The sequence below is a fragment of the Bufo gargarizans genome, chromosome 4 (genome assembly GCF_014858855.1).
Source record: "Bufo gargarizans isolate SCDJY-AF-19 chromosome 4, ASM1485885v1, whole genome shotgun sequence".
Classification (NCBI taxonomy): domain Eukaryota; kingdom Metazoa; phylum Chordata; class Amphibia; order Anura; family Bufonidae; genus Bufo; species Bufo gargarizans.
Genome location: NC_058083.1, coordinates 299,202,255 through 299,214,526, shown reverse-complemented (window position 1 = coordinate 299,214,526; position 12,272 = coordinate 299,202,255). Strand labels below are relative to the sequence as shown.

The window sequence follows — 12,272 nt, the reverse complement described above, 5'->3', positions numbered from 1 at the left end:
CTGGCTGGATTCATTTTTCCATCACAGTATACACTGCTTGTTTCCATAGTCACGACCTCCCTGCAATCCATCAGTGTGGCTGAGCTTGCATACTATAAAGGATGTACCAGCTCACGTAAGCTCCCACGGTCCTGGTCACTAGAGAGACTGGCACTTTTTCCTATAGTGTCTAACCACGACCACCACTGATAGATTACAGGGTGGTCGTAACCATGGAAATGAACAGTGTATAATTTGATGGAAAAATGAATCCAGCCATCAAAGGAAGCAATATGGAAAATAATACATTTATGTAGAGAAAGTTAATACAAAACACTAATGTATTGTTATTTTCCATATTGCTTCCTTTGATGGCTGGATTCCAAACATATAATTTTTATTCAATTTTGATACCATAGAAAAGCATTGTGATACTCGATACCATGCCCAAAAAAATAAACCACTAAAAAAGCTGCGTGCAATCCATATTTTATGGAACGTCCAGCTCATCATAGAACAGTCCTATCCTATTTTTTTTTTTTGGGGGGGGATGCTTATTTTTTTTATTGTTTATACATTTTTAAATGTGAAATTGGGAAAGGCGTGATTTTAAATTTTCATATTTTTAAATGTAATATTATTTTTTTTATAACTATTAATAGAGATCTAGTAGGGTGAATAGGATCTTACACTCTCCCTGCTGCCCTGTGCACACAGCAGCAGGGAAATTCCGATGGCAGCCAGGGCTTTAGTAGCGTCTGGGCTGCCATGGTAACCTATCGGAGCCCCGCCATTTCACTGCTTGGGGCTTCGATCAGAACTGCCACTGCACCACCAATGAATATAACAATGAGGAGGGGGGCTGCACCTGTGGCCACTGCACCTGTGGCCCCCTCAACAGTGACCCCCACAGCGGCCCGCCCCCTTAATGATTTCCACAACACTGGGCCCCCTTAACAGTGGCCTCTACAGCAATCTGCCCCTTAACACTGACCTCCATAGCGGACTGTCCCCTTAACTGTGACCTCCCTTAACAGTGTCATGTACAGCGCCCTGCCACTTTAAAGAAAAACGGACCTGCGACTTTCTGTCGGCTGATAAGGGTTATGTGGCCATGTGTATGGCAGTTGGGATATGAAGAGAAAGACCTGCAGGCTTGTATTGGCTAATGCATTTTGTGAATATCTAAGGAATGGTACGTCCTAGCTGAGGCCCGGTTGTAAATGCAACGGTGCAGATTCCTTTAGCTGACGCACATACACTCCCCTTTATATATTAGACGATCAGCGCATAGAAATGTACACCTCTAATCCGAGTACAAAAGCTACTGTGTATATCAGATCTCTGACTGTGCAAGGCCGGGTAGATCACCTTTATCCGTCCTGTCGGTGCTGCCATTCGCATATTTGAGTGGATACGGGGAGCGCTCCTCCTTCTGCTGCTTCAGTACTTCATCCAGAAGTCGGGAGCTGTTTTGCTTGAAGATCCCTTAGAAGGAAGATAAATAAGTCATTATTCCGCCGCTCTGTGTACATGTTCACATCACTGTTTGCTATTAAACAGAGAGAAATTCAGTCAGAACAAGCTGAAGTCAGCTCGGAGAACGGCAGCTCCTAACATGACAAGGGGTGGCACAGGAAAGTAACTTGTGAAGGACAAACCAGTACAGAGGTAGAGCAGAAACCAGCTAGAGGTTCATCTTTATCAACGTCACACCTAGAGAAAAGGGGTGCTGATTCTGGGACCAAGAGCAGTCACTTTTCTCCACGCAGATTCATTAAATCCTGTCTGAAGTGTCATCCAGCATGAACGATCACACCCGCAACTACATTAATGGGGTCACCAGTGATAATTAGAAGTCTTTGACAAACCTCATAAAGGGCTAAAATAAAAATGTTATACTCGCACCTTTCTCCAGCGCTGGTGTAGTCCTCCTTCCAATGTGTCATGTGACCACTGCAGCCAATCACTGTCCTCAGAGGTAGACCACTGAGGACAGCGATTGGCTGCAGCGGTCAAGTCCCACATACCCAAATATCACTGCTGCCAGGGCAGGAGAACGGAACCAGCGCTGGAGAATAGGGGCAAGTATAAAAAAAAAATATATATATATATATATTTCAGCCAATTAGGAGGCTTGTCCATGATGTTTAAAAGGAATCCGTCACCATGATTTTGGAGTAGTACATGAGTAGCACTGCAGATGAGTCCAGATCTGCATTTATTTATTTTCAATTGCCCACCAAGCCCCCTCGACATTCCCCTGCTGTCTGCGCTGAAATGCACATTCTGGACTGCTGAGCTCACACACAGAATGGAGAAGACTCACGAGTACAACCTTAGCAGTCCAGAACTATGGGGGTCATTTAACAAGCTGAAATACTAGGAGTAATCCAGGCGCATACTGGGGTGCAAAGGTTAGTTGCGCTGCAATCTGCGACTTCTCCCCGCTTAAGCCATGTCTAAAAGTGTGGGCGTGGTGTAGGGGTGGGGCCGCTAGAAAATGGTCTAAATGTAAGACAACTAGGAAGCCGGCCCCTCTTCATAAATCCCGCGGATCCACCGCCAGATATAGAGCTTTAGTAAGACCAGCGTCTAAACAGTCAGTCGGAATAAATGTGCGGCTCAGAGCTCACAGGGAAGAGGGGGCAGTTTGAAAATTAAAGGGAACCTGTCATCAACATTATGCTGCCCATACTAACAGGCAATATAAAGCAGAGACAGGAGAGTTGATTTCAGCCGTCTGTCATTTATAAGTTAAAAGTAAGTGGTTGCCGAGAACCAACATCACAATCATTGCAGACTGGGCCTGGAAAAGAGTCCCGGCCACCTGAGAAGAGTCCTGGTTATTCATATATTTCTGCTCTCCCTGCCCACCTGCTGATGGCTGACAGTCTTCTACCTAGTTTTCTCCCTGTCTCCTTAGGAGAGAACTGCCAATCATCAGCAGGTGGGTGGGGAGAGCAGGAGATTAGGAATAACCAAGACTCTTCTCAGGTAGATGTGACTCTTAATAGATAATAGAGGTCTCCAGCTCACCCTCGTTTTGTGATGATGTAGATGTTCCACCTCGGGTGCACGGAAGTGAAGGTAAGGCCTTGGTAGTAGCAATGGGGAAGAATTTTCCAGCACCACTGCTTTCTTGAGCGAAAATTTTCTTTATTTTCAGTGACAAGGAGACAGCAATAAAACTTATTCACTGGTCCTGTTGGCAATCTACGCGTTTCGAACGAATTCTTATTCATGACTAGACTTGACTCTTCTCCAGGCCTGTGCTGCAATGGTTACGATGCTGGTTCTCAGCAACCACTTACTTTTATCTCATGAGTGACACATCGCTGACATCATTCCTGTCACTATTTCATGCTGCCCTCAGTGAGGTCACCATAAAGCGGATGACAGATTCCCTTTAAAAAGCCCTAAGTGCTCAGTGTCGTGTGCCCTACTACAGATAATACAGCAAAATCGTAAAGGTCGATTCCCTTTAATTATATCAGAAAACCCCTTTAAAAGGGACCAAGAAACCAAACAGTCTCTCACCCCTCAATATGATAAGGATTGTCAATTTGTAATCAGCAGCCTAAAGAGGACCCGTCACCACTCCTGACATGTCCTTTTTACAAAATAACTTTATTCCATACGCCATAACAATTCTGGAGCATCTCTTCATATGTTGTTCTGTTCCTCAGGTATTGCTACTAGAACTCTGAGACATCTGCAATTGGGAGTTACCAGTTGGGGTTGCGTCCCCACAGAATCACACCCTGGCAGCACTGGTTAGGTAGTGTCACACTGTGCAGGGACACAGCCCCAGCTGGTAATAGCCAGTGGCAGATACAAAAATAAACTTCTAGTAACAGAGGAACAGATCATCTTGAGTTATAGGTAAAGATGCTTCAGCAACGTCATCACATGGGGAGTGACAGTAGTTACTTACACAGATGTTGACGGGTCCTCTTTAAAGGGGCTATGCTAAGAAAAACATTTATCACCTGTAGATAATCGCTGAGGGACCCACTGGTCACTAGAATAGGGGGGAAATGTTTTTTGTGGAATAACCCTTTAGAGCTATGTAGAGGTGGAGTCAAATGCTCTCCAGTGGGATATCTCCAGCTCAGAGAACCTCAGCAGCTGTACTTTCCTGAAGGAAGCTCCAAGGAAGTCAGAAGCAGCTCTTGGCCGAGACTTAAATCTCAGTTGGCACAGCGCTCAGAATACAGGAAGTGACCCTGGCACATGGCCAAACCCTTCATCACTGTGTCTGCTATTGTGTAACACCACCAACCCCAGCACAAGGCAGAGTTCACATCAGCTGAAATCCATGGAACTGCCTGGTCATCACTCTGGATAGCGGGTCTACCAAGAACTAGTCAAAGGTTATCTCCTGCTCAGCAGCTCCTTGACTTTACCAACGTTATCATGGGTAACCCATAATCTGTGGAGGTCCCAGGCATAACAAGAAAACTGACAAGAAGTAGTCTCCATAAGGCCGGGGCTACACAGCATGGGCTACAATCACAGCAACGTGCTGCTACATCCTAAAGGGGTTTTCCAGGCTCCTGATATTGATGACTTCTCTTCAGGACGGGTCATTCATGTCTGACACCAAGAGTACCTCCACTAAGCAGCTGTTCCCTGCAGCCTCTGGAACTAGGACCATGAATGGAACTGTGGCTATGTACCTCAGCAGGAGCACTGCAGTAAGGTGCTGGGACCCCCTATTAGGCATGTGTTTAGTCAGTGGTGTTTTTCAGGACAGAGGATCCATGGGCAGGGGGAAAGAATGGGTTCAAGCGAGGCAAAATAACCTCACCTGCTGGTACACATCTGAGGTGCCATACTGACTGCTTCCAGTGCCTGCCGTCACAGCTGCCAGCCAGTCAATGACCTCAGCAGTGACCGCATGTGAATGAGGAGCTCAGACAGATGAGTATTTGCCCCAAGATGTGTGATACATGTCCCTTCAATATATATATATTAACATCTCCACTTCAAACTAAAGGTTGGCTTTTAAGCAGGCCATACACACTGGATCAGGAAGCTACTTGGTCCCATGACCACTGAAGCCAATAAGAGGCCTCAGTGGTCACACATCACTGCTGTAACTGGAGGAAGGTCAGGGGGGTGGGCACAGCAGGATTGCAGACAGGTGAGCCCGTTTTCTTCTTTTCATGGGGCACAGGTTTAGGACCATTGAGGGTTTTCAGCTACAGGCAGGACAACCCCTTTACATTTGCCACAGCCAGCTGTACCTGTGGAGTTATCCATACAAGCATTGTGGCTACCTGGGTCTCTACACCTGACCAATGGCTGGCCTCAGCAGTACTTCACTTCTAAGTCACATCACTACTGACGCCAGCCATTGGCTGCAGCGGCACACGTGACCCATCCATGCAGAAGTTGACAGACGTGGAGTCCACTGAAGACAGCCCGGGAGCAGATGAGTACCACAGCCTGGGTGGTATGCTAAAAAACAAAACAAAAGCTGGAATCTAAAGGCACTAAGCGGAGGTGTGAACCAGCTCAGAGGTGGTGGTAACAAGTCAAACCAGATAATGTCACCCTCAAACCACAAAACATTCAGCGTCTACTACAGAGACCCCACAGGCCACAGCGCAAGACGCACTCTGAGAAAACAATGCCTCAACTGCGTCCATCAACAAGTGACTGCTGAGAACGTGGGGTCTCCTGCACCATGTCAGATCCACTTGTAATACTCCTTCATATCTGGCAAAGTGCAGGCATCATACACCCAGTCAGGCCATGCAGAAGGGTATTCCTAGCCTGGATGAGAACAGGAAGCTGTAGATTTAGGTGTAGTGCCCCCATGTATCCCTACAGATCACGTGAGCAGCTGAGGTCACACACCAATGAATGACTACAGATAAGGGTTGTTATGACGTAGAAGTCACCCGTCACCATGGTTACCTTGCGGGTCATAGACGCTGACATAGGAGATGCCCAGTGCCATGCACCACAGCACCAGGCTGGCCACGTCCGTGTAGCTCTCGTGCTCCTCGCTGATCAGCAGTCCGATGTGTAGGGGCACCTTGCTGAGCTGTGCCCGGTCCCGCTGCAGGTTGGCGCAGTCACAGCGCACACACTCGCGCCGGGGGAACTTACAGTCAACCAGCGGCCCCCGCTCCTGGTAGGCGATATCAGGGGGCAAGAGGAGGGCACCGGCTGCACGCCACACTCTCCAGTGCCACAGTCGGAGCCATGCCAGCAGTGCCCGCTGGACGCTGAGCAGCAGGTGCAGGAGGCGCCAGGTCAGCACGTACAGCACGGACATGTCCGCCGCTCACTGACACCGGCACCTCAGCCCCGCTACCATGCCAGTGCCATACAGGGAACTCCAAGGCTCCCCACACGCTCAGGCACGATTGGACTAGCCGCTTGGTGTCGTCACTTCCGGGGAAAGAGGCAGCGTGACGTGGCCTGCGCAGGTTGGAGCCGGAAAATGAGAAAAGGCTGTGGAACGAACGAGATGTGAACTCAGGGCGGACAGCGACACCTAGTGCTGGGGCGGGGAAGTGAGTACATTGCTAATAGTACACGCCTCCCAAGTGTCCCTCTTTTTGGCCCAAGTCTCTGTCCCTATTTAACCCCTTACTGATTTTCAGTTTTTGCATTTCTGTTTTTCACTCCCAGCAGTCCCAGAGCCATAACTTTTTTATTTTTCTGTTCACATACCAAATGTAATTCCACCACAGTTTTGATTTTATGGCGTTCACTATGCAGTAAAACGGACCAGTTCCCTTTATTCTTACAATACTACAGTTATAGAGCTTTTCTTCTGTTTTAATTACAAATAAAAACTTAAAAAGAAAAAAGTTATGTTTTTTATTTAATCTGACCTCCATGACTTTTTTAGGCTACTTTCACACTAGCGTTTTTTGCAGATTCATCACGGATCTGCAAAAACGCTTCTGTTACAATATTACAACCGCATGCATCTGTCATGAACACCATTGAAAGTCAATGGGGGACGGATCCATTTTCTATTGTGTCAGAGAAAACGGATCCATCCCCTTTGACTTACATTGTGAGTCAGGACGGATCGCGGACAGAAAACCGCTGCTTGCAGCTTTATTCTGTCCACAATGGGGACGCAACCAAACGGAATGGAATGCATTTTAGTGCATTCCGTTTTGTTCAGTTCAGTTTTGTCCCCATTGACAATGAATGGGGTCAAGACTGAAGCGTTTTCTTCAGCTATTGAGACCCTATGACAGATCTCAATAGCGGAATTGAAACCGCTAGTGTGAAAGAAGCCTTATGCGTCTATGGAGCTGTGTGAGGATTTATTTTCTGCGGGACAATCTGTAGTTTTTATTGATACAATTTTGGATCACTTTTTATTAAATTTTTGGGGGGAGAAGAAGGGATGAGTAAACGGCACCATTACACCATTGACCATATGGGATATCTTTTTTAAAAATATTTTAATAGTACAGACTTTTTATTTTAATTTCGGGGAAAATGTGATTTGAATTATTATATTTTTTAAAACATTTTTTTTAAAACATTTTTTTGGGCCTCCAAGTGGACCCCAACATGCAATCATTAGATTGCAATTTGTGTAAAGTAATGGAATTTTATAAATTACACTAGACAAAGATCGATATACACTCACCTAAAGAATTATTAGGAACACCATATTAATACGGTGTTGGACCCCCTTTTGCCTTCAGAACTGCCTTAATTCTACGTGGCATTGATCAACAAGGTGCTGATAGCATTCTTTAGAAATGTTGGCCCATATTGATAGGATAGCATCTTGCAGTTGATGGAGATTTGAGGGATGCACATCCAGGGCACGAAGCTCCCGTTCCACCACATCCCAAAGATGCTCTATTGGGTTGAGATCTGGTGACCATTTTAGTACAGTGAACTCATTGTCATGTTCAAGAAACCAATTTGAAATGATTCGAGCTTTGTGACATGGTGCATTATCCTGCTGGAAGTAGCCATCAGAGGATGGGTACATGGAGGTCATGAAGGGATGGACTTGGTCAGAAACAATGCTCAGGTAGCCTGTGGCATTTAAACGATGGCCAATTGGCACTAAGGGGCCTAAAGTGTGCCCAGAAAACATCCCCCACACCATTACACCACCACCACCAGCCTGCACAGTGGTAACAAGGCATTATGGATACATGTTCTCATTCTGTTTACGCCAAATTCGGATTCTACCATTTGATTGTCTCAACTGAAATCGAGACTCAGACCAGGCAACATTTTTCCAAGTGTTCAACAGTCCAATTTTGGTGAGCTTGTGCAAATTGTAGCCTCTTTTTCTTATTTGTAGTGGAGATGAGTGGTACCCGGTGGGGTCTTCTGCTGTTGTAGCCCACCTTTCTTTCCCATTCTGACATTCAGTTTGGAGTTCAGGAGATTGTCTTGACCAGGACCACAACCCTACATGCATTGAAGCAACTGCCATGTGATTGGTTGATTAGATAATCGCATTAATGAGAAATAGAACAGGTGTTCCTAATAATTCTTTAGGTGAGTGTATATATCACAATTCAGTGCTGCCACCTGCTGGCCTGAATTGTAATACTGAAGTAATAAGCCTAGAATCCTAGTACAGGCTGTGGCTTATTACAGCAATGGAATGCGTTCCCCGATCTCAGCCAGTTGGAGGAGTTCCTACCAGGGAAGCACGTGCTTCTGGGTCACACAGTAGAGCTCATCACCAGAGAGAGAGTAAGCATGTTGCTCTTGTACTCAGCAAGCTGGTTGCCTCTTGTGAGACCATTGTAACCATTAAGGCCTCCTGCACACGGCCGTAGGTGTCCCGTTGCCGTATTGCGGACCCGCAATACACGGGCACCGTTCCGCGTGCATTCTGCATCACAGATGCGGAACCATTGACTTGAATGGGTCCGCAAATCCGGAGATGTGGAACGGAAGCACAGAACAGAACACTACAGAGTGCTTCCATGGGGTTCTGTTCCGTACTTCCGTTCCGCAAAAAGATAGAACTTGCTCTATCTTTTTGCGGAACAGACGGAGGCCGACCCATTCAAGTTAATCCGTCCCGGCGGTCCCCAATGCATGGAATGGAACAAATACGTTCGTGTGCAGGAGGTCTAAGAGGGATGGCCACTTGCCTATATAGTGCATTCGGCACGCATAGCAGTATGTTTCCGGGGGTGGGGCACCTTGCCAACCAATCAATGACTGTATACCTTACCTAGTCAGCTGTCTCACCAGCCATTGCGCATACAGGAGGATATACTGGTACATGTGCAGTAGGCTACATAGCACAAATCTAGTAGATGCAGATATATAGGACACAACTACACTGCAACATTTGTCTTGCAACAATTTTTATAATGGTAGTCTATGGTGTCGCACTGCGACATGCGACACGCTGCGACGTGACAGTCACAGAAAAATCCATCTCGAATAGATTTTTTGTGACTGTTGCAGTCGCAGCATGTTGCAGAGCGACACCATAGACTACCATTATAAAAATTGTTGCGCGAAAGTGGTGCGACAAAATGTTATCGTGTAGACCTAGCCTTAGCCCTGGATGCAGAGTGCAGGGGGCAGAGGATAAGGGAAGTTTCTATTAGGCCTCTTTCACACGAACGTGACGGATTAGGTCCAGATGCGTTCAGAGTGCGTTCAGTGAAACTCGCACCATTTTGCAAGCAAGTTCAGTCAGTTTTGTCTGCGATTGCGTTCAGTTTTTCAGTTCGGGTGCAATGCATTTTGATGAGTTTTTCAAGCGCATCATTAAAAAAAGTGACGGTTTACAAACAATATCTCCTAGAAACCATCAGTGAAAAACGCATTGCATCCGCACTTGCTTGCGGATGCAATGCGTTTTTCACTGAAGCCCCATTCACTGCGTGAAAAATGCAGAATATAGAGCATGCTGCGTTTTTCACGCAACGCAGAACTGATGTGTGAAAAAAATGTACGCAGACCCATTGAAATGAATGGGGCAGGATTCAGTGCGGGTGTTATGTGTTCACGTCACGCATTGCACACGCGCGAAAAACTCGCTCGTGGGAAAGGGGCCTTACTTTACTGTGTCTACTCCTGGATTACTCCCCAGCGCTACATGGCTGATATGAGAGTAAGGCCTCATGCACACAAACATATTTTCTTTCCGTGTCCGTTCAGTTTTTTTTTTTTGTGGACCGTATGCGGAACCATTCATTTCAATGGGTCTGCAAAAAACCCCGAAGTGACTCCATGTGCATTCTGTTTCCGTATGTCCTCATGTCTGTTCTGCAAAAAAATAGAACATGTCCTATTATTGTCCACATTACGGATAGGACTGTTCTATTAGGGGCCGGCTGTTCCGTTCCGCAAAATACGGAATGCACACCATCATCCATATTTTTTACGGACCCGTTTTTTGTGGACCACAAAATACATACGGTTGTGTGCATGAGCCCTAACCCTTGCAAGCGGTGGCCAGGATGGACGGAGTTGCAGTAACAGCTCAGTAGGTGATGCTATGCCGTTTCTGTAACTTGTGGCCATTAATTGCAGTAAAATGACATGTCAGCACAGTTTGTGGCGGTACGCGAAGATCTGATGGTGGAGGAAAAAGAACAAGAAAAGCCCAGGATATTTGATCTTGCCAGGACAGGGATGAGCGCACCATAAGGCTAAAGTACGCCTGGATTTAGGCCTCTTTCACATGAGCGTGACGGATTAGGTCCGGATGCGTTCAGGGTGCGTTTAGTGAAACTCGCACCATTTTGCAAGTTTAGTCAGTTTTGTCTGTGATTGCGTTCAGTTGTTCAGTATTTTCCACGAGAGTGCAATGCGTTTTGATCAGTTTTTCATGCGCGTGATAAAAAAATGAAGGTTTACAAACAACACATACTAGGAACTATCAGTGAGAAATGCATTCAATCTGCACCTGCTTCTGGATGCAATGCAGAATATAGAACATGCTGCGATGCAGAACTGATGCGTGAAAAAAAAAAACGCAGACCCATTTAAATGAATGGGTCAGGATTCAGTGCTGGTGCTATGCGTTCGCATCACGCATTGCACTCGCGTGGAAAACTCGCTTGTGTGAAATGGGCCTTAGGCCCCTTTCACACGAGCGAGTTTTCAGCGCGGGTGCAATGCGTGACGTGAACGCATTGCACCCGCACTGAATCCGGAACCATTAATTTCTATGAGGCTGTGAACACGAGCGGTGATTTTCACGCATCACTTGTGCGTTGCATGAAAATCGCAGCATGTTCTATATTCTGCGTTTTTCACGCAACGCAGGCCCCATAGAAGTGAATGGGGTTGCGTGAAAATCGCAAGCAAGTGCGGATAAGTTGCGATATTCACGCACGGTTGCTAGGAGACGATCGGGATGGGGACCCGATCATTATTATTTTCCCTTATAACATGGTTATAAGGGAAAATAATAGCATTCTTAATACAGAATGCATAGTAAAATAGCGCTGGAGGGGTTAAAAAAAATTAAAATGATATAACTCACCTTAATCCACTTGATCACGCAGCCCGGCTTCTCTGTCTTCTTTGAGGAATAGGACCTTTGATGACATCACTGCGCTCATCACATGGTTCGTCACATGATCCATCACCATGGTAAAAGATCATGTGATGGACCATGTGATGAGTGCAGTGACATCATCAAAGGTCCTATTCATCAAAGAAGAAGACAGAAGAGAAGCCGGGCTGCGCAACAAGTGGATTAAGGTGAGTTATATATTTATTTATTTATTTTTAACCCCTCCAGCCCTATTGTACTAAGCATTCTGTATCAAGAATGCTATTATTTTCCCTTATAACCATGTTATAAGGGGAAATAATACAATCTATACAACACCAATCCCAAACCTGAACTTCTGTTAAGAAGTTCGGGTCTGGGTACCACATTCAGTTTTTCTTCATTTCGTTTTTATTGAAGTTTTTTTGGTACAACCAAAGTACAGGTACGTACGTATTCAAACAGTGTGAACAATTCAAGTATGGTGTCCACAGAGTCGTAGTGGGGATACAAACTCATCATTACACAGTACTAGTCACGAGTAAGCATCAATCAAACACAACTAGATGGGTTAGTGAATTCTAAGAACAAATAGACAGACACGACATCAGACAAGGGGACAGTGGGGAGGAAAGGATAGGGGGAGGGTACAATTCCTGATGAGGCAATTAAGTTTGCGCATCACGGAATGCGGTTGAAGAGCGAAAGGTTTCCCAGGGGCCCCATATCCTTACATATCGCACGACGTCTACAGGCGTAACACTAATGAGGTCTTCCAGCCTCTGGTACAAAGCGATTTCATCGA

General features: G+C 46.0%; 1 protein-coding gene across 2 annotated transcripts in view; it reads right to left on the bottom strand.

Annotated features, from left to right (window-relative positions):
- Nucleotides 1-6,388, bottom strand: part of NUS1 (NUS1 dehydrodolichyl diphosphate synthase subunit) — a 33,055-nt gene extending 26,667 nt beyond the window's left edge. For both annotated transcript variants that reach the window (XR_006388660.1, XM_044289813.1), the window contains exons 1-2: nt 5,908-6,388; nt 1,351-1,467 (exon numbers count right to left, since the gene is read on the bottom strand). Coding sequence is in view for 1 of the 2 variants with exons in the window: in XM_044289813.1 (XP_044145748.1) it covers nt 1,351-1,467; nt 5,908-6,271 (481 nt within the window). In the remaining variant the exon portion in view is untranslated. The remainder of the gene's footprint in view (nt 1-1,350; nt 1,468-5,907) is intronic.
- Between the last annotated feature and the right edge of the window lie 5,884 nt (nt 6,389-12,272).